This window comes from Protopterus annectens, chromosome 3.part0, assembly GCF_019279795.1.
Source record: "Protopterus annectens isolate FY-2018-M chromosome 3.part0, PAN1.0, whole genome shotgun sequence".
In the NCBI taxonomy this organism is placed as follows: Eukaryota; Metazoa; Chordata; order Ceratodontiformes; family Protopteridae; genus Protopterus; species Protopterus annectens.
The window spans coordinates 118,852,707-118,874,089 of record NC_056731.1 but is presented as its reverse complement, the minus strand read 5'-3'; the positions used below and the strand labels follow the sequence as shown (position 1 = coordinate 118,874,089).

Sequence of the window (21,383 nt, the reverse complement as noted above, 5' to 3'; positions counted from 1 at the left end):
TAACATCTAAAAAAAGAGATTTCTTTAATGTCAAAAGAAACAGTAAACGGTAGGTCCCATTTGTTATCATTCAAGTACTTATGAATTCATTCAAATATATTACATTAGATTTCCATACCAGCCAGCAGTCATCTAAATAATGTCTCCAAATATCCATTTCAGACAAATAGATGTTGTGTGTATCATCATACATCAGTTGTTCCTCTACATATCTCATAAAAAGATCTGCATAAATGTGGGTGAAAGACATCTCCATAGCTGTGCCTTTTAATTGTAGATAACAATCCCAATTAAAATAGAAAACATTCTTTGGCAAAACATGCTCAGTTAGACACAACAAAAATGTATTAAATCCCAGGTTGTATAAACCCATCGTGTTTAACTAAATTTCTACAGCCAACAGGCCAGCCCAGTGTGAATTTTTTTGTATATAATTCCTTAATATCTAAAGTGCACATATACCAAGTCTGCTTCAATTTTGTGAGACAATATATTGAGGAATTCTGTAGTATCTTGAATTCTGGAGCAAACTTCAGTTAGTAGGGACTTAAGGCACTTGGTGAGAAAAGCAGAAAGAAGTTCCATTAATGAACCATAACCTAAAATGATGGGTCTACCAGGGGGATTTCCAAAATTTTTATGAATTTTGGGTAACATGTAGAAATACTGGGGGCTGAGATCAGTGTGAGTTAAATGATACAAAGTGCTTCCAGTAATAATCCCCTCCTCAAAAGCCAAGGACAATCAATATCTTTTTAAAAATGTAACATAGGTTCCAAAATCATCTTCTGATAAAATCGTGTATCCATCAACTGATTCATTGCTTCACGTACATACAAATCCCAGTCCCAGATAACTACTGCACCTCGCCCCCTTATCTGCATTATTAATGACCATCTTATGGTTATCTTTTAAGGACAATAGTGCCCGATGTTGTTCAGGGGTTACATTTCTCCTGGAGAATGACTTATAATTAAAATTAAAATGCAAATTTTTCAATACATTCTGTTGAAAAACAAAAACATATTTATTCATTGGTGGAGTAAAAGAGAATTGTCTAAATATAAATTGTGATTCACCATGTACATCTCCAATACTCCACTCCTTTACAATACACCACTGAAGAGAAAAAGCCTTGGTGGAATCCAGCTTTACCTTGCCTGGATTTACCTTGCCATGGTGGGTGTAACAAAAAACAATACCAGAGGATAACCAACAAGCAATCATTTGCTGAGAAACAGGTTGCTCTTCTTTGCACCTGTGTAGGAAATAAAAAGCCTTTCAGCTGTCATGAAGGGCTTATTTGGTCAAGATAGTGTCTGGGATGCCTATGCACATCCAATGTATGAAGGGTCCTCTCTCCTTTATTTTTAGATTCTGGGAAGAACACAGGGAGGTTAATAGACTGATTGAGAATGAATTCTGAGACCACTTTCAACAAGAATGAGAGGTTAGTGTGTAACATAACCCTATCACTGTGGAAAATTGGGTTATATTGTCTCGCCATGAGAGCTTAGAGTGCAGCAATTCACCTTGCAGATGACAGAGCAATAAACAAAACAGCTTTCTACATTAAGAACTTCAGGTCAGTATGAGCTGTTGGCTCAAAAGGTGGTAATGTCAATTTTCCAGAATATACTTGAAATCGCACAAAGGAGGAATTTACATGCAAGGGTGTCTCAAATACAATACTCCTTTCATGAACTGTTTTACCAAAAGAGAAGAAGAAAAAGGGGGATCCACTGGCAGACAAGCAGAGATGGCCAATAATGCACCTTAATGGACACATATGACAATCCATCTTGAAGTAGCTCACACAAATATTTCAAGAGTAGAGGGATGTTAAGCCCAAGGAACCTTTTTTTACCATTTAGGCACCACTTAGAAGACCTCATCCATTTGTAAACTTAAGATTTTCTACTAGCAGTTTTTCTGTCCTTTAAACATCTGCTACACATCCTCATGAAACACTACTAAATGGAGTCAAGATTGAATCATTCAGACTGTCAGTTGTAGTTGCTCCAAACTGTGGTGCACCAGTCACCCCAGGACAAGACTGTATGAGCAAATCCAGAGTGTGTGGAAGTCTGTCATAATTGCCCTTGGCCAATACCATTAAAAGGGAGAACCAAGATTGCCTGGCCAATAAAGAGTCACCACAATGATCTTTGGCATTTCTTTCTGAAACTTCAGAGATATCTTGTGAATCAGTGGAACAAGTGGCTCTCATTTAGCCACAAGTGGGCTATAACTACCACAGTGCACTTGGTCAACACTCAGGGGGCTGTAGAGAGACTAAAAGGCAAAGCTCTGAAGTAGTAATGATTGGCTCCTATCCAAATGTGCAGACACCTCATAGATTCATTTGAGATTTTTTTATGGAGGTAGGTGACCTGGTGGTCTGTACAGCACATCCAGTCTTGAGACATACAATGATCATTTGAATGGGATCATCTTTACATAAAGGTTTAAGCCACTGAGGCCTAGAACTGTCTTGAGGTCCTTGTTTTTCTTTGTAATGAAAAAGAACCTTGAATAAACTCCGGACCCTCACTGGTTTGGTGGGACTTCACAAATCGCTCTTTTTGAAGGAATATAGAGACCATGTAGACCTTCTGATCAGCCACTCACATTTTTGGGGTGATACATTTGGAAATGGCAACTTTTGTTATTGTGTTCTTTGGAAAAATTATAATATATAGCTTCAGGGTATGATTTCTTGCACCTATTTCTCCTGTGTGATGAATACCCTCACTGTTAGGTGCTAAGACAATCACCCCCTAACTGTGTCTAGAGAAGGGCAGTCAGGTGAGTCTTCAGGAATGCTGGCTGGTTAGACCTTCCTCAAAATGGTTCTTCAGACCTTGATTTTGCAGACCCCTTTGAATGTCTGCTTGGCATCTATTAAAGGGCCATTTTTGCAACAGCCATTCTATTGGAGGAGGATTTCAAAGATTGATGTCGGGACCTCTTGAATTATAAGGATTGGGAACACTTCTGATTTCCATTAAAAGGACTTTGAGGGTTCTCAAATGTGGCTCCCATGGCAGACATCATCTTCCCATCTTGTACATACTTCATTAGTTATTCTTTTACCAGTGGTCTAAAGAGATAGGACTTATCAAATGGTAAAGGGTACCTTAAAATTGTCTGCAAAATCATACAGGTGGAGACAAGCAAGGGGTTTGAGGTTTATGCCGGTGCCTGCTGCCCTGGCTACTCTTTTGGCTGCACTGTGGGACAGAAGCATGGAGAGATATGTGATGTTGATCATAGTGTTCAGGGTTGTTTGAAGTTGTTTCATAAACTCCTGAGTCATGGCTTGACCCAAAGTATTTATAGCTTGCTAGGCAAGGTCCCACTGAGATCTGTTCATATGAGTTAGATAGATTATTGTCCTCAGGTCAGACATGCCTAATGCATAGATATGCTTTCCCATCCTGTTTATTGCCCTAGGTTCCTTACTCAGTGGATGTACAGTTAGCAACTAATCCATGAGCTCTCTTAGTTTAAAGCCAAGTCTTTTGAGTATCTAATACCGTGATTTGATTGGACCCCATTCCAATGTCAGAGTATGATTAGAGTTCATGACATTAATATTATTTAGGTTTTTGTGTTAGCCTAGTCTCAGCACCCACAGTGTACTTAGAAATGCCTCCTTCTGTAATTCTTACAGAGTTACATGAATTGGTAGCATATCTAAGTACAATTAAAGTATTTTTATTAGACCTATTGCTCCCACTACTATTGAAATTGTTTGGGTATCTTTCTTCCACATTGCTCTCATTTCCGACTGCAAATTCTGTTATTTTAATATACCATCACTTTGTATGTAAGACACTGTAATCACAAGTTGACAAGTTGTAGCAATTTCAATGATCAATGCTAAGCTTGCCTTTTTCATGCAATACTGTATCTGGATTTCTCAAATCTTTTTTTTTTCATAATGGGTGATCCCATGTGATATACACTTGATCATTCTCTACAATGTTTTATAGTTTATTTTTCCAATGCTTCACAACTACTTCAGTATTGTAGTGTTTATTGAATTCCCAGTGCAACAGTCTTGCCACATTATTGTTCCTTTCAGTATACAGGCCCTCTGCCGTGAGTTTATCACACCCAGCAATATGATGCGCAGTATACATAGTCTACTATCCTGGGCAGCAAATAACCTTTCATCTTTTGGTTTCAATTCACATCTCCTTAAACCATTCCTTTGTACAATCCTAATCAACATGAGGTTATTCATAGGGATCTATGTACCTGCCACAATACTTTTGCTTTTTCTGCAATTCTTTCCATTTCATCTGATCCCTCTCCTTATAGTGTTTCTTTTGTTTTTTTGTGACAGTCACTGTGTGATTTTTGTCTAATTTTGGTTTAATTTCCATTCCCACTTGTCACCAAAATGCCTCTGCTAAACCAAACAGAGAAGTCATCTCAGACTTTTTCTCTTCATGTTTTAAGCTTTCACTATGTTTTGATCTCTTGAAGTCAGCAGATATGTATGCAGTCTCACAACTGCAGATCTATAGGTAATCCGTTTCAAGGAGGCTCATACCTCCTTCAGAATGAGGAATATATAATCTAGGTATACACTGATGTTTATATATCATTTTATTAGCATGAAGCATTTTCTTGTTTTCCTGTCCAACTGATCCAATACCTTTTGGGGCATGTCAGTCACTCCAAAACTGTAAGTTAGAACAGGAAGAGGAATTTGGTTTATAACTTGGACTTTGTTTCTAGATGTCAAGGCAATTTTCAGTATTAGTTTTAGTCTTCAGAAATATTCCTTACTAAGTTTTATTTCCATGTGTACAAGTTTTATTGATGATCCTTCATCAGTTCCCAAATATTTATATACTCCCTCCTGCTCAAGTTCCTTTATATCACAATCCTGTCCCTGACTGATATTTTTTCTTGGTGCTGCAGCTTTCTTGCTTTAAACATTTTGCCCAGTCATCAATTGGAGGATTCTACACTACCTTTTTTCTAGTCCTGACACCAGTGCATTCACCAGGATCGGGCAATCTTTTTTATCCTGGGACCTGTGCATTCAGATCTTTGTTGCTGCTGCAATGATCATACAGTCCACCAGGTGGCCTTTAGACAAGTACTGTCTATCCTTAGGTGGACATAATAGTTTATCTGGTCTCCTTGGAATAGCTTCTTCTGTGTCTGGTTCCTCCATGTTTTCATGAATGCCAAGTCTATAAGATGGTCTGTAGGAGATAGAAGGGGCAAAGCTACATACCTTGAAGAGCACTTCCTTGTCCTGACAGAACAGGTCAGTTGGCCAAGATCCCACTTGCTTCATTAATCTGAGGACTTCAATGAATGTGATGTCTACAGGAGAGGAACACTGGGAACCCTATCTTTCAACCAAGTCAGTGTCTGAGGAAATGGATGCCAAAGAGAAGTCTATGTGTTTCCATTTACACTTTCTTTTCTTGAAGATCTCTGTCTATGACTGGTTGAAGTCCCCAGAAGAGTCAAATCACACTTGCTCTGTAGCTCCAAAGGATACAGACCTGTTCTGGCCCTGAGAACCACAATGAATGGGTTGACAAGCTGAAAGAAGAGAACCTCAGGGTGGAGCCTTTACCAACAGAAGTCCTGTCAACAGCATGGAATGGAGAAGAGCTTATTATCCTCTCCATAATTTAGATGGCAGATCCAGAGTCTTCCTCCTTCAGAGCTGAGGTGAGCGGTACCAAGGATTCAGAAGTCTTCAAAGTGGAGATAGGTACCATTGACTTGAATATCAAAAACCCTGACATGAAGAATCATTCCAAATGAGTTGTCCCCATTGACAGTGCAGAAGACGACGTAGATCAACTGGATCTAAGACCAATTCAGCAAGAAAAGAGCCATGGTGGAGTGTGTCAGATGCAAGGATATTGACACCAATGCAGGGAGAGCTGATTGTGCTGAAACAAGAGGATCTGGGTGGAAGCAATCTCTGAGACTGCTGATGGAGAAACTGGTACCTTGAAAGGAGCTAGCTAAGGTCATGCGGGGCTATTCTGATTTACCCTAGTAATTGAGAGGGATGGAATGATGCACAGTTCCATCTGTATTTTTGGGAAGGCAATCATCATTAATTCCATATCTGATCTGGACACACTCTATATGAGAGAACAGATTTTAAAGATGAAGATGAAGTAGGGCTGGATGGAAGAATGTGAGACAGTTCCCTTTCAGAAGAATTACTGCTGAATGATTTTTTTGCTGGATTTGTCCCTGATAACATGGTTTCTAAAATTGGTGATTTTTTTCTCTTCTGATGAAGGGTAGAATTCTCTCCTGGATAATCTATGTAAAGATGTAAAAGTCTGATCCCTATTTTCTAGCTTCCTAGATTCGTTGTCCTTCTCCTTTTTTGTTCTATTAGGTTTCTTTGCTTCCCCAAGAGGAAAGAAAGCTTTAATTATTAGCTTGTTTTTTTATGACTACTAAACAGCTTGGGCCAAATGCTTTAGAAATAGAGCACTCAATACTGTGATGCTCCAGGACTAAACAAACCTCACAGAGATTGTGTGCTTCTTGTGCTGTGTGCTTACACCCACACTTAGATTCATAGGTTCATAGGTGGGTACTAGGCTATCGGCCCAAGGGCCTAAGTAAGCCTAGCCAACAAGGTTCCCTGGCTTATGCCACCCAAGAAAGTTAATTTCCTGTGCCCCTGTGAAGCAGAGTCACAGAAGTGATCCCCAGGGTGTATTTCCTATTTCCCATCCACTCATCAAGATTTTTCTTGAAGAGTGCTAATGAGGAACTTTGCTTGACATAAGCTTGTTCCAGAGTATAGGAAGTCTCTGGGACAGGAATCTATCCCTCCAGCATGTCCTGTTTATTGTGGTGACAAGGCTTAGGTCCCTAGAGTGAGTAGCTTGGAGGGATTGGGATTTCTTTAGGTGTAGCATGTCCAACAGCTCTGGGTTTAACATTGCTTTATATGTTGGGCAGAGATCTCCTCGGAGTAGGCAATATGCTACAGAGTAAAGCTTTTTGACATGGTCAGTGTAGGGCATTTGTTTGAGGCCAGTAATCTTCTTTATGAGGTACTTCTGTGGCCTTTCCAGCTGCTGCAGATATCTTCTGAGGTACATTCCTAAAGGGGCATTAAACTTTATAATGGGTTTAATGAGTGTCGAGTAGAGGGGAACAATGACCTCTTTTTTCCTGGATGAGAACCCTTTTGTGATGAGGTGTGCCACATAGAAGGATTTCCTGACTACTGTGGCGATGTGATTATCAAAGGAGAGACTACTGTCCACCTGGGTCCCAAGGTCTCTTATCACACATTCGGCATTGAGTAGACTGCCGTTTATGTGGTAGTTCATGGGTACAGAGTTTTTACCAAAGGGGATGGCATTGCACTTTTTGGCATTGAGCTTGAGGCCATGCCTCTGACACCAGGCATCTGTCTCAGTGAGGCCCTTCTGTAGGATATCCACATCATTTGGGGACTCAACTATGGCTCCTAGTTTGCAGTCAACTGTGAACTTTGTTAGCCAGAGGCCTTCTGTGTTAGCCTGTACTTCAGAGAAGTAGATGCCAAACAGGAGAGTCCCAGGACTCAGCCCTGTGGTACTCCACTTGTCACTGGTTTGAAGTCAGATTTGGTGTGTGCAACTTTTACAGTGTGGGTTCTGTCAGTGAGCCATTTGGCAATTCATCTTGTGACATAGGGATTTATACCTAGTTTAGTGAGTTTAGCTATAATTCCAGAATGGGGGATGGTGTCAAAAGCCTTGGCAAGGTCAAGATAGGCTGTGTGAACCACCTTAACCTCATCTACGGTTTTGGTGACTGCCTCAAAGAAGTCGATCAGGTTCAAAAGGCATGGTCTGCCTTTCACAAACCCTAATTTGGTGGGGTCCAGAGTTTGGAGGTTACAAATGTCTTTGTTTATGAGTTCCATGATGATACGTTCCATGGCCTTGCAGACCAGACTTGTCAGGCTAATAGGGTTATAGTTCCCAGGATCACTAGTGGCTCCCCTTTTTGGGAGTGGGATAACTGTTACTGTGTGCCATTCAGTGGGCACAAAGCCTAATGTGAGACTATGATTGAACATGGTGCTTAGGTGGGGAGCCAGTTCATTCTGAAGTTCATGTAAAACACAGCCTGGGATATTGTCCAGTCCCATGGATACTGTGTTTTTGGTTTTAGAGAGTGAAGCTTTTACCTGCATAGATGTGATTTAAGGGACTCTGCATTCTTCCTGTATAGATATGGGCCCTTTAGGGGGTGAGAGGGGGTAAAGTTAGCACTGAACCTATCTGCCAGGATGTTGGCAATATCACTTGGTTCTATAGTTTTCATGCCATTGTGCTGTAACTCAGAGCAGATCTGGGTGTTGCTATTGAGATTCTTGACATAGCTATAGAATGCTTTGTGGTTGCCCTTAGAATCAGTGGCGATTTTGTTTTCGTAGTTAGCTTTGGAGGATCTTATACGGGATCTCAGCTTCTTACTGAGGCTGACCAGGGAGCTCCTCCACTCATGGGATTTTACTCTCTTTTGCAACAGTTTCTTCCTTCTGTTGTAGAGTTTGTTTATGGCAGGAGACCACCAGATTGGCTTCCTTTTTTTGGAGGATAGAGTCTTGGTTCTGTTTGGGATAGCATGATCCATGTGCTTGTGTAAGTGCTTATAGAGTGCATTTGTGTAGGATTGAGCAGTCATAACTGTACTGTCCATCTGCATGGGTGTCATGAAGTTCGCTACTTCTGTCTTAAGAAGCATGATGTTGGCTTTGGAGAATTTTTTTACCATGGTTTCCTTAATGGTGGGTGAGTGCGGGATGTGGATATCTAGGGTGATTAGCTTATGGTCAGATCTGACCAACGAGGAGTTGACTTCAAGTGTGGAACACCAATCACTCATTTTGGTAATGACTAGGTCTAGGATATTGTTGCCCCTAGTGGGGGTGTGGATAAGTTTATCCAGGGCATTGGAATTTATGAATTCCAGAAAGCGTTGAGCGAAGGAGTTGGTACATGAGTAGCATTCCCAGTTAATGGTGGGGTAGTTGAAATCGCCCATTATTAGGGTGTTTAGTTAAACCCTAATATTTTCCAGTATATCAAGAAAAGAGGAGGAGGAATCCTAGGGCATGGTGGGGGGGTCTGTAGCAAGCTACAATTTGGATTGCAGTTTTGCCCATAGTTAGTTGCACTTGGATAACCTGGGATGAATTATGCTGCACAACTAGCCTGGAGGTGTGGATATCCTTAATGAATATGGACACACCTCCACCTTTGCTGTTCTGGTCCATGTTAGATGGATGAAAAGTGTGGTATGAGTTATAGCCTGGTAACGCAGGGGTGCTCTCTAGAGCTTTGAACCAAGTCTCAGTCACTGCACAGATATCGATATTCTCCATTTTAAGGAGTGCCTCGAGTGAGTGCATTTTGAGATTTAGACTTCTAGCATTGAGTAGCATTACCCACAGTTTTTGCTTGCCTGTTACTGTTGTGGTGGTGAATTTGTCATTTGAACCTTGTCTAAAAAAGGCACTATAGGGGCGGCAAGACCTTTTGCCAGTATCCAGAATCCCAGGGGCGACAGGTGCAGGCCATCTCTGGCAAAGCATCGTGGTCTGTCTATCATGTCATCCCATTCAAACAGATACTGGATCCCTTTAGAATGACACCAGAAGCTTAGCCAATTGTTGAAGTCAATCATTTTGTTCTTGTACTGCGGTATCATTCTGGGCGATGGCAGGATGCTACTCAGCGCTAAGGTCATACCTGCCTGGACTACAAGATTGGAGAACTCTTCCATGTCTCTTTTCATGTAGTCCAGGGAGGCACATCTCAGGTCATTCACACCAACATGGACAATAACAGAGTCATATTTGTACTTGTTGTGGAGTGACCTGAGTGCGTGGGTTATGTGGCAGATCCTGACACCTGACAGACAGCTGACAGTAACCTTCTCCTTGTTTAGCCAGGTGAATGGGACATAAGTGTGCCTGACTATAGAGTCACCTATGACTAATGTGTTGGATATGTTGATTTGCCTTATGGGCTGTGGTTTATTGGAACACTGAGTCTGTGGGCTATGTGTCATTTGGGTTGTGTTGGGGGGGGGTGGAGGTTGCTTGCGTTTCTGCTTTGGGTCTCTGTTGCTTGAGCAGATTATTATTGAGTGCCTCCGTGAATGTTTTTGCATTTCTATGTGTGGATTTTGGTGGTGTAGGTTTAGTGGGACTATGTGATGAGTGTGGTGTGGTGAAAGTATTTACCTACTCCTCTTGACTGTCAAGTTCAATCTTGGTTGGAGAGAACTTTACCTCCAGTTTGGCTAGATAAGTGCATCTCTCACAGATTGTGGTGTTGGGTGGTAGGAGGACAGGTTTGTCTGTGTACATGTAGCAGTTGCTACATTGGCCCAAGATGCCCAGAGTCATCAGATAGATAGGAGAGAACATTGGGAGCTGACCCTTGGACATGCCTGAAAAAAAAAACTACTTTCCACTAGACAAGTGAGTATAAGAGCTGTTTTTCTCTATGCAAGTGAGGAAGGTAAGTACAAAAATGGTTTTCCTCTATATAAAGAGGAAGGATGAGTGCTGTAATAATTTGTAGCTTATTTAGTGCTAACAACAAGTTCTGAACAAGTGCTGAACATGAATAAGCAAATTCAAGTGCTAAAACTAAGAATGTGTACCTGAATCTTGTGGTAGATAGGCTAATTAGTGCTTACCACTCCCACTGATAAGCTAGCATGGGGGGCTCAGAAGCTTGCAAGCAGTCCTGGCTACAGCAAATCTGTATCTGGACTAGACTAGTTACAGGAAAGGTGGGAAACAAGCGCAAATGCGAGCTTTTAAACCAGAAGGTTGAAAGATATGGAAAAACTGCCCAAACAGACAATAAACTACAATTTCTGGGCCAGAAACCACTCTTGTGGTAGATAAACTACCTAGTGCTTACCACTCCCACTGATAAGCTAGAAGGCTTCCCTCCAACACAGAAAGGCTTGGGAGGCTCAGAAGCTTACAAACAGTCCTGGAAACAGCAAATCTGTATCTGGACTAGACTGGTTACAGGAAAGATGGGAAACAAGTGCATTTATTTTCTGACATCAACAACAATGGTAACTGTAATAACTATTATAAGTATAATTGCAACTATAATAATTTAACACACTGTACATCTCTAAGTAACTCTAACTTTAATTTTAACTTTAACTTTTTTTTTTACATTTTTTTGTAGAAAAGTAGAGAGAGAGATGGTAGGTAGCCACCTTAGCACTGAGAAGCTAATGCACCAGAAAGGAAACAATAGCAAATAAAAGCTAGAAACATTATCAAAACAATGATAATATTTAAAACTGCGACAACTGCTATACAAAAACACTTTAGATATAGAAAAATGTCAATCACTTAGCTGATGGTTGAAATTGAAATCCCTTCAAGATGGCAACAAACTGCATCTGAAGGGAAATTTCACAGATCATTCTGGAAAAAGCTGTAGGAGGTTGAGGTACTTCAGCACTACTGAATGGCTGGATTGGATCCAATGAGTGGCTCAGTACCATAAATAGACTGGAGAGAGGGATGAAATAGGATATGTTCATCACCGACCAGCAAAGTGTATAACAGATTTTAAAGCTGTTACAGCCTCTTGACACTGGTCTGTGGTGGCTAATTAAATACATTTATTTTACTTCAGAATGGTGGTAATATTGTTTCATTCCCGAATTTCAAGCAGAATTGCATTGCTCCATTTACTACATTGTTTTTCAACACTTATAAATCCATAATGAATATACACTGTAATTTCAATGCAACATTTACATTACTACTTTTGATGTTTTAAATACGTTTTTTACCACCATGTCATATTCATAGAAGCTGAGAGAGCCCTTTGGGTAATTTCTGGCCCAGTTTGTATAGTACACTGGCCGTCCGTCTGTCCAGAGAAACATATGTTCTTGATTGATATCATTTAAGCCGATCCAAGACCCAACATCCATGTCCTTCAGGTGTACAGTAAGAAATGCTGTGGAGAAACAAGCAGGTATCAATGATTTTGTAAATTTACCTTTACAACATAGAAAAAGTTTGCTTAGAAACACCAAGCTAGAAGCGTCAGGCTTTAAGAGTTTTGTTTCTCTATTATGTATAGATATATATATATATATAGCCAAGAAGAAAATCAATAGCACCTATAGGAATATTGCTGTAGAAGAATTTCACTGCAGTTTGCAAGATAAATTTATCAGCACTTCTGTCTTAAATTATGATACATATACGGGTTGCTGACAACTGAATGGGAGTTTCAGTTACTGAAGAGAAACAAAACCAGTATAGCTGATCAAAAATTGGCTGATGACAAGTACCAGTTTTTTTTCTCTATGTGAAATTGCTGTTCAATGGAGATTGGGAACTTTGCCCCATGCTGTAGTGCAACCTCATAGTTGGTATATTAAGTTAGTGGGAGGTGCAGAAGAGATTTCTCACCTACAAAAAACAAAAAAAAGTGTTTAACTTTTTTTTGTATTTTTATTTTTGACCTGCTGGTGATCGACCAGTTGTGTTTGATCACTTACCATTCAATATTCTTACTTTTTGATCACACACACACACATATATGTATATATATATATATATATATATATATATATATATATATATATATATACATGTGTGTGCATTTATCCATCTATCAAAAGTAAGTATTTATATATATATATATATATATATATATATATATATATATATATATATATATATATATATATATATATATATATATATATATATATATATATATATATATATATATATATATATATATATATAGGTCTACTTCTAAAATTCTAACTTTCAAAACGTTGACTTTCTTATGGTCGAGACCATAAGATCAAAGTTTTGAAACTTCGAACCATTTAAATTGAGATTGCTATTCAGCTTGGAAAGGTATATTTACCATTTTCCTTGCTGTAGTGCAATCTCGGAGTTGGTATATTTAATTAGCAGGGGGTTGCAGGCGTGGTGACCCCCCCCTGCAGAAATGTAAAAAAATATTAATTTGTTTTTATTTTTATTTTATTTAAATTTTGACGTTTCTGTACTTTGATCTTATAGTCGAGACCATAAGAAAATTGACGTTTTGAAAGTTTGAAATTTGGAAGTAGACCCGTATAAATATATATATATATATATATATATATATATATATATATATATATATATGTTTGTGTGTGTGTGTGTGTGTGTGTGTGTGTGTGTGTGTGTGTGTGTGTGTGTGTGTGTGTGTATACGTACTTATACACACACATACACAAAACACACAAGAAGGTTTGCAAAGTGAGTCCGAAAACTAAATGTGTGCACAGGAAGAAACACAAATAAGCACACTAATTCCAGCACCATGAACACATTCAAAAAATATATTCCACCATGTAATGGTTACTCAGAAATTATTTAGTTACCCATAGACCTATTTTTCTGCTACCTGCAGCTTTATCAGTATGGATAAAACATTGTAAACAAGTGACTGTTCTTTATAAGGATTAAATCAGGTCAGGTGGTACAGCAGTTAGCATTTTTGCCTCACAGCAAGAGGTTCTCTGTTTCAATTCTCAGCTGGGGTGCCTTCTGTGCGGAGTGTGCATGTCCTCCCTGCGGCAGTGTAAGTTTCCTCCAGGTGCTCCAGTTTCCTTCCACATTCCAAAGCCATGCAGTAGGTAGACTGGACACTCTCAATTGGCCATAGGTGCGAGTATGCATGTGAGTGAGTGGTGCGGATGAACTGCCTTGGCAGTGCTAGCCACCCAGTGGTGTAAACCTTGGCTAGAGATGATTGTCATTGTTGAAGTGACACCCCAGCCCATTTGCAAAATGGGGAAAAGGGGTTAAGGACAGATGGATATGATCAATATAAATGGGATTTAAAGTGACATTTGCAAAACAGTCGGAAAATGTTTTATACACCTTGCTTAGTTTTATAAACCGAGTTTAATCTTAGAATGAAATCAGCTATAAAATAAATTTTTAAATCAAAACTTTTATTTAAATGTAAATGATACCCTTCAATATTCACAAATAATATCTAAGCAAATACATCAGTCATGTTCATTCAGTCTGGAGGAATAATATTCCAGCTGAAACTATCCATATGTGTTCTTTATTACTAAGCAACTGATTTAAGTACAGGTTGGACGTTTTATTATTTATTATTTATTTCCAATTTTTACCATGAATGTCTGACTGGGCAAGCAAGGTAGTTTCAATTAGAAGAATGGAGGGAAATGCTCCACAAGAAATAATAACAGCTGTACATCTACATCATACAGAATAGTCAAGTAACATTCAGAAGCATTACATACTAAGCTCCATGAGATTTTTTACAGTAGTACTATACAATATACAGAATGTTCAGGTAACATTAACAGCATTACATGCAATGTGAAGATAAATAAAGCAGATCATTATGAAATAAGCATGCATATTGTGTAGTAATACAGTCAGCCCTGGGTGCAGTTAAGTAGTAGTTCATTAGATTGGATATATTTGTAATAAGAAGAGCAGAAGCAGAAAAAGTAGAGAAAACAGATACTGGTATGTTTGTATACATTGGAGAGGTAATTTGGGAATGATTTAGCCTGGGGATCAGCATGGGCATAGCCAGGAGTCAAGCAGGAACAGTTTTAATTTATCTTTGAAGAGATGAATATTGTTGAGGAGTCTGGTTGGAATGAATTGAGTTCCAGGATTATGAGATACGGTTGGAGTACAGAGCATTTCCTGCTTTGTGAACTGAGAGGAGAGGTATGTCATTAGAACAGAGAGCTGTACTGGGTGGAGTGGAATTGTAGTAAGCCACTTAGAGCAGGATATTTTTCAGGGTGAAAGAGTAATCTGTGTTCAAATGGAAATTGAGAGTAGATGAACTGGTAAGGTAGCTTAAGACAATTCAGGTGCCTTAGTGCAATACAGTGATGTGTAGGATAGGGATTGTTCAAGTAAATTTGGTTATTTTATTATAGTATTACTCTAGTATAGTTGTCAGGGTTGACTGGAAGTTGGCGACGATAGGAGAGGCATACAGAAGTATAGGTAGCAGGTATTTGGATGCTAATGTTATCTGGCTGCTTCCAGTCAAATATTGTTTGGCTGTATATAGCAGATCTGACTTCTGATGTGTTTTTGATTGTTTGTTGCATGTGGAGATTAAATGTCTTGGTGTCATCTACTATAACCCCTGGTAATTTAGTATTGGAGACTACCTCAATGCTTCCATTATTTTTAGAGGTGACTTGAAAGTTAACTTTAAATTTGGGATGTGGTTTAGGAGTGAAAAGGAGAAGTAATGTGTCTTTTCTGGGTTTAGTATTGGGTCTGATTTTGCTGTATAGCTTTCTATGAAGGAGAATGAATCTTCTGTGAGCTGTTGGAGAAGAATAGGGTTTGGGGCAGAGCATTTAAAGGTTGCATTACTGGTGTATTGGACTAATTTGGCATGTTTTGAAGCATTGTGTTAATTATTGATAAATATATTAAATAATAATGAGTGGTCCTATTATAGAGCAGTGGGGAACATTGGCAGAAACAGATAAAATGGTTGAGATGCTAGAGTGCCATTTTCCAGCTTGAGATCTGTTGGACAGGTAGCTGAAGAACCAGGAGAGAATGCAGCAGGACAGATCAAGATAGTCTAGTTGATGAAGTAGTATATTATGACAGACAATATCAAAAGCTTTTGATAGTTCCAAGAAGAGGCGGATACAATATTACCTGTATTGTGGTTAAGATTAACACTGTTAAAGAAATTTGTTAGCGCAGTAGAGGTACTATGGTTTGGTCTAAAGTCCTGCTATGTGGATGAGAGAAAGTTCTTAGTAAGAATGTGGTTAAAGTGTTGAGAAGGAACACATGTTTCTAAGATTTTTGATAGGTGGAAAGCATGGCTATGGGTCAACAGTTGAAAAGATCAGTTGTGTTTCCCCTTTGTGCAGGGGTAGGATGAATTATTTCTTCCATAGGGAGGGGACAAAACACAGTTGGATGGATCTGTTAATGAGTATTTAAACAAGGTAGGCAACGGCATCTGCTTTGATTTTCAGGTATTCACTGAGTAGGCTATCTGCAGCTAGGTGGGTAGATTTTAGTTTTAAGAAGTACTTTTTAGTGACAGGCTGAAATTATATTGATAGGAAAATTCTCATGGTTGCCACTGACTTAGACATTAAGCTGGATTGAATGGTTAGTATCTACATTAAGTAGTGATTTTATGGATCAGTGAAGTGGGAGTTTAATAATGAAGCAATATTTTATAGTTAGATGTCTGGGTATGGACTGGGCGACTCTATTCTACCTCGGATAAAAGTTTTTTGATGGAGCTCCAGAAAGCAACAGGATTGTTTTGCTAATTGTTTTCTAGGTTAAAATAGTGATTTATTTTATTGTTTTTAACTTTTATTTTGGTTTGATTGTGAAGGTGTCTGAAGTTTTGGAAATTTTGTTGTGTTCTTTTTTTACTTATTATTTTTTCAGTGCCTTATCCCTATCCGGCATTTTTTTTTTCTTGATTTTTTAGCAGACACTTAGGGGGCAGTGTTTTGTTTGATCCTCTTTCTGGGTATGGGTGCCAGTTTATTTACAACATTTAGGATGGTAGTATTAAATAGGTGGGCTGCATCATCTCTTGGAATAGGTTTGATAGAACTTCAGTTTATTGAAGTAAGAATGGTTAAGTTTCTTTATAAAAGTTTTTTAGATTTCATATTTCTTTAAAATGGAATTTCTTGGATTGCTGTATAGCACATCTAAGAGCAAATATCAGTAGATGATCACTAATTTAAGCTGTTGAGGTGCCTGTAAATGAAATTTTATCAGGTTTGCTTGTTAGAAATCTGTCTATTGTTAATTTCTATCTTATTTGACTTGTTGAGTTTTGTTGCAGTATGAATGAGTTGTGAGTAACCATATTTGTTTAGTGACAATGAATGAGTTAAAGATGTGGGAGATCCAGTCTGTGTTTAAGTTACCCAAGATTATTCTTTCTGTGATGATGCGAGGTATTGTCAGCTATGTCAGGAGAAGTAGGGCAGTGGATGTGTAACATATGCCAGAACAGCTAGCTGGAATTTTGTAAATAACTGCGTGTCATTTGGATGTCAAACTGATTTGTACAGGTGCTGTGTTGAAAATGTATTTGCAAAGTTGTTTGTCTTAAAAATGTACCAACAATGAGACCACCTGACTGTATTCTAAATGATTAAATGTATATGTTTTAAAGAGGATACTGGAAGAAAGGGGTTCATCTCAGTCCAGTTAACTTTAAAAATAGTTTGAAATTAAATTACTGGGCCGAGGCCATAAATATGTTATCTCACAGTTTTGAATGAAGCCATGGCCACAATGTCTGTATGAAGCATGCTTTGTTAATATCTGTAGGAAGTGCAGAAGTGTTAAAATTATTTTACAGCGTGTTGCAATGAACTTTATCAAAGCATGAGATATATATTGTAACACATATGTGCTAATTCCTGGCAGTTTCCAGCCAAAGAGGTAGCATGAGAACCAGAAGTCAGATGACCAGATATATGTGATGTTATTCTCTCTGGTACCTGACAAAAAAGGATCCCTCACCTACTTTATCTTGCCTTGTTCTAGTAAGTGAACCAGAAATAGTAATTCTTTATATCAGTCAGGAAAATATAGTGAGATTAGTTAAGTACTATTTTTCTTTATCTGTGTGAATCTATTCAACTGTGTTATTTTAATAGTTCCTGTGACTGAAACTCTGCTTTTATTGTAAATAGGTATTTAGTATTTTCATGTTCTTTTATTATTCATTATTAAATATATTTAAACTTTTCATTGTAGCTGGTCTTTTAGAGAATATTTTAAACTTTGAGAGGACTTATATCTTTTTGACATTACTGTGGCTACTCCTGAAAGCCTTAACACATTGGCCAAACACTATCATTTGAATTAATATTAATTTCACTCAGTATAATTGGGTACCCTTGCAAGAGCCTTAGAGTAGCTGGCTTTGGAGTGTCTGTGGTGGTGTAACTACTTTGTAGTCTGGGCAGAAGGGGGCATAGTTAGTAAATCTGTACCAGCCTTTCCCAGGTGTGTGTGTGTGTGTGTGTGTGTGTGTGTGTGTGTGTGTGTGTGTGTGTGTGTGTGTGTGTGTGTGTGTGTGTGTGTGTGTGTGTGTGTGTGTGTGTGTGTGTGTGTGTGTGTGTGTGTGTGTGTGTGTGTGCAAACCAGATCTCAAAGAGTGTGTATGTCAGCTGTTTGGAGTAGGGACACGAAACACTGGTTTCACAGGGAGGGTGCTGAAAGACTTGATGTGGACACTCAGCTGAGGATTCAACTCTATAACTGTGCCAGTGGGGAGCCTTATTGGGGACCTGGAGGGAGACTGAGAGAGAGAGAGAGAGAAATCCAGACCTCAGACTGAGTGTGTTCCCTGTGTGCTCTTAAGGGAAATTGTGCCTGATGCAGAGAGCTACATGTGGAAATACTGGGTGTATCCATTTTTGTTCCAAGTGAATGCCCCTCTTCAGTGTCAGTGGTGAAGATTCGGGATCCTTGATTACTGGCCCTGAATGAGGGCATCACAGTTTCATGGAAATATTTCATGTAGTCTAGGAGAGGAAATTTTCTAATGTGCTTACTTTTATACCAGGTGGGATATCTACACCTCTGGTACAGATGCTTTTCCTTTCATTTGGTCTGAGGAGGGAGATGAGAAAGGTAGTATTAAAACTGGGGGAGTGTTTGAGTATAATATATAGAGAGTGAAAGAGAGAGTTCCAGGGTATTAGAATACATTGTAGCTATTCCCCCCACTTTTTTTTTGTTACCTTTATGTCGAGTCTATGTCTATTGTAACCTGGTCAGGTGTTTTTCTCATCTTTGCTGCTTGTCTTCAGCATACCCCTGGTATAACAATATCTATTCTAATAAAAGTTAATTTAGCAGATGGATATATTAATGAATTTTTCTAAAGTGCTCTGTTTTTGTTTACATGTGTTGTCACTTAAATGTAGAGCTATATGTTCTTTAAATAGTCTAGATTTTGTCATAAATAGAAGGACCCAAAAGTACACTATGCTGTACAAAATATTAACATAGAATCATATTTTATGCAGTTTCATACTTTAAATTTGCTAGAACAATTTTATTGTAAAAAGAAATCACATAATTCCTACTGCCTGGCAAAAGTCCATATGCAACAGATTCCATATATGGACTACATTCACTTTTATATTTTCCCAATGCCTGCTGTATATTTTTTCCCCTTCTGAAACTAAATTTGCAATCTATTGACAAAATATGTGATAATGTACAGTTTGCCAATAAGACTGACCAGTCACATTTAATAGCATGACAACATATTTAACATTACTTCTATAAGTAGATAAAAAATGTATAGAAGTGTTTGAATGTGGAGACTGCAGGGTGGCATTACCTTGTGAGTATAATACATCTGCTCTTGTCATCTTTTTTACCAGTTGTTGGATTTCACCCATCTGTCTTTGTCATTACCTTGATGCATAAATCTGAATCTCAGAGCATCTGCTATATGATTATAAACTTCCTCAGTATCACATAACAACCTAAGTCTTAAAAGCTGTGACTTAGGAATATTTCTGATCAAAGTTTGAGTCAGGTTACAGTGGCATAGGTACTCAAAGTTTAAGCATCAAGATACTGTGGCATAGGTCTACAAGGTGAGTCGTGTACTTTGGAAAAATGGCATAAAATTCAACATACTGCATCCAAGTGTTTTGTTAAGCTGCTTTTTCCTTATACAAATGACAAGATGAAACTCAGAGGACTATGAATGAACATCATGAAACTGTTAACTGAGTTCCAGGAACATATTAATAAGTATATATTTTTTGGATAAATTTGATTTGTCTTTATAAGAAAGAAAATATAATAAATATGACATAGTTTTAAATGATTATAAGAATGACAATGCTTATACATTTTTTGGTATGTTCTGTTAGATTTCATATGAAAGGAGAGGCAGATAAGAGCAGGAATAAATATAAACATAATGGCAGTTCTGTCTTAAGAAATAATGACTCTTCTCTCAGATCTTATTACTTGGGTTGGTTCCACTTTTACTGAGTCCGACTCTGCTAATGAACATTCAGGATTACTACGTACAACTAAAGGTAATAATGATATTACCAATACTAACTTCCTAAACCTTACCCCTTTATTGGAAAGGAAACAATTCAGCAGATGAATACCAATAAAATGAAAAAATCACAAATCTGCTGGATGGCGTATCCGGATCCAAAATTCTGCCACAAACGTAGTTATAACAAAACTTTTATTAGCTAACTTAAAATAGTAAAACTCAGTGATAGTAGTACCTTTATTGGAAAGGGTTGTAGGAGGAGGGGGGGGTGGGATCAAATATTCACATAGATATAAGTAACTCCCGATTGGTCTGCCTCTCATGTGACTTGATCTGTGTTAAATAACTTGGTGGTTAGCCTTTCTAAGAGAGTGCTGTCTGACAAAGAAATGTTATTGTTCAATTAAGGTTTAAAGTTTGTGTCTAATAATGTGCTATCTAAAACTGAAACGACTGACAGTGGTGGTGCAGCAATTAGCATTGTTGCCTCATAGCAAGAGGTTCTCCGTTTCAATTTTCAGATGGAGCACCTTCTTTGTGGAGTCTACATGTCCTCCCTGCTGTCGAGTGAGTTTTAAAGACATGCAGGTAGGTTCATGTGTGTGTGTGTGTGTGTGTGTGTGTGTGTGTGTGTGTGCGTGCGTGCATGCGTGCGTGCGTGCGTGCGTGTGTGTGTGTGTGTGTGTGTGTGTGTGTGTGTGTGTGTGTGTGTGTGCGCCTTCTGTGAAGCTTGGGCACCAGGCTGGTAACTCAACACCATAAAAACCCCACTGACAAACAGTCTGCAGACCGATAATATGCTGTGGTGACCTCTAACTGGGAAAAGCCGAAAGACATTGCTTTTGCAATGTGGTATCTGAAACACATATAGCACAGGATTTGAAATTATTCAGTAGAAATTTGAACCATCAAACATGGTTTCATGCCAGAGAGGCAAATCCTGTTGATATTAATGCTGACATATTGGCATTTAAATTTAAAACATTTCCACCTCCATGACATCCAATTGTTAAACAGTTTGAAAGTTTATTACTAAAGGACTTACATTGCTATTTTTAAAGGCAAGAACCCTTACACAGAAACAGCTGCTCTAAAATCTTAGGGATGACTCATCTATTGTTATTACATGTGCAAATGGGGAAAGCCACAATTATTCGAGAAAAAACAGTATATAATACTGAAGCATTTAGACAACTTCATGATGCAAGATTTTACTGCAGGCCACATACAGATCTCATG

At 38.5% G+C, this 21,383-nt stretch overlaps 1 protein-coding gene across 1 annotated transcript in view; it reads right to left on the bottom strand.

The window, feature by feature from the left end:
* The window catches only part of LOC122796777 (macrophage mannose receptor 1-like), a 1,798,323-nt gene that overhangs the window by 543,354 nt on the left and 1,233,586 nt on the right, over positions 1–21,383 (bottom strand). The window contains exon 22 of the mRNA XM_044065505.1: positions 11,857–12,026. Within this exon, the coding sequence (XP_043921440.1) occupies positions 11,857–12,026 (170 nt within the window). The remainder of the gene's footprint in view (positions 1–11,856; positions 12,027–21,383) is intronic.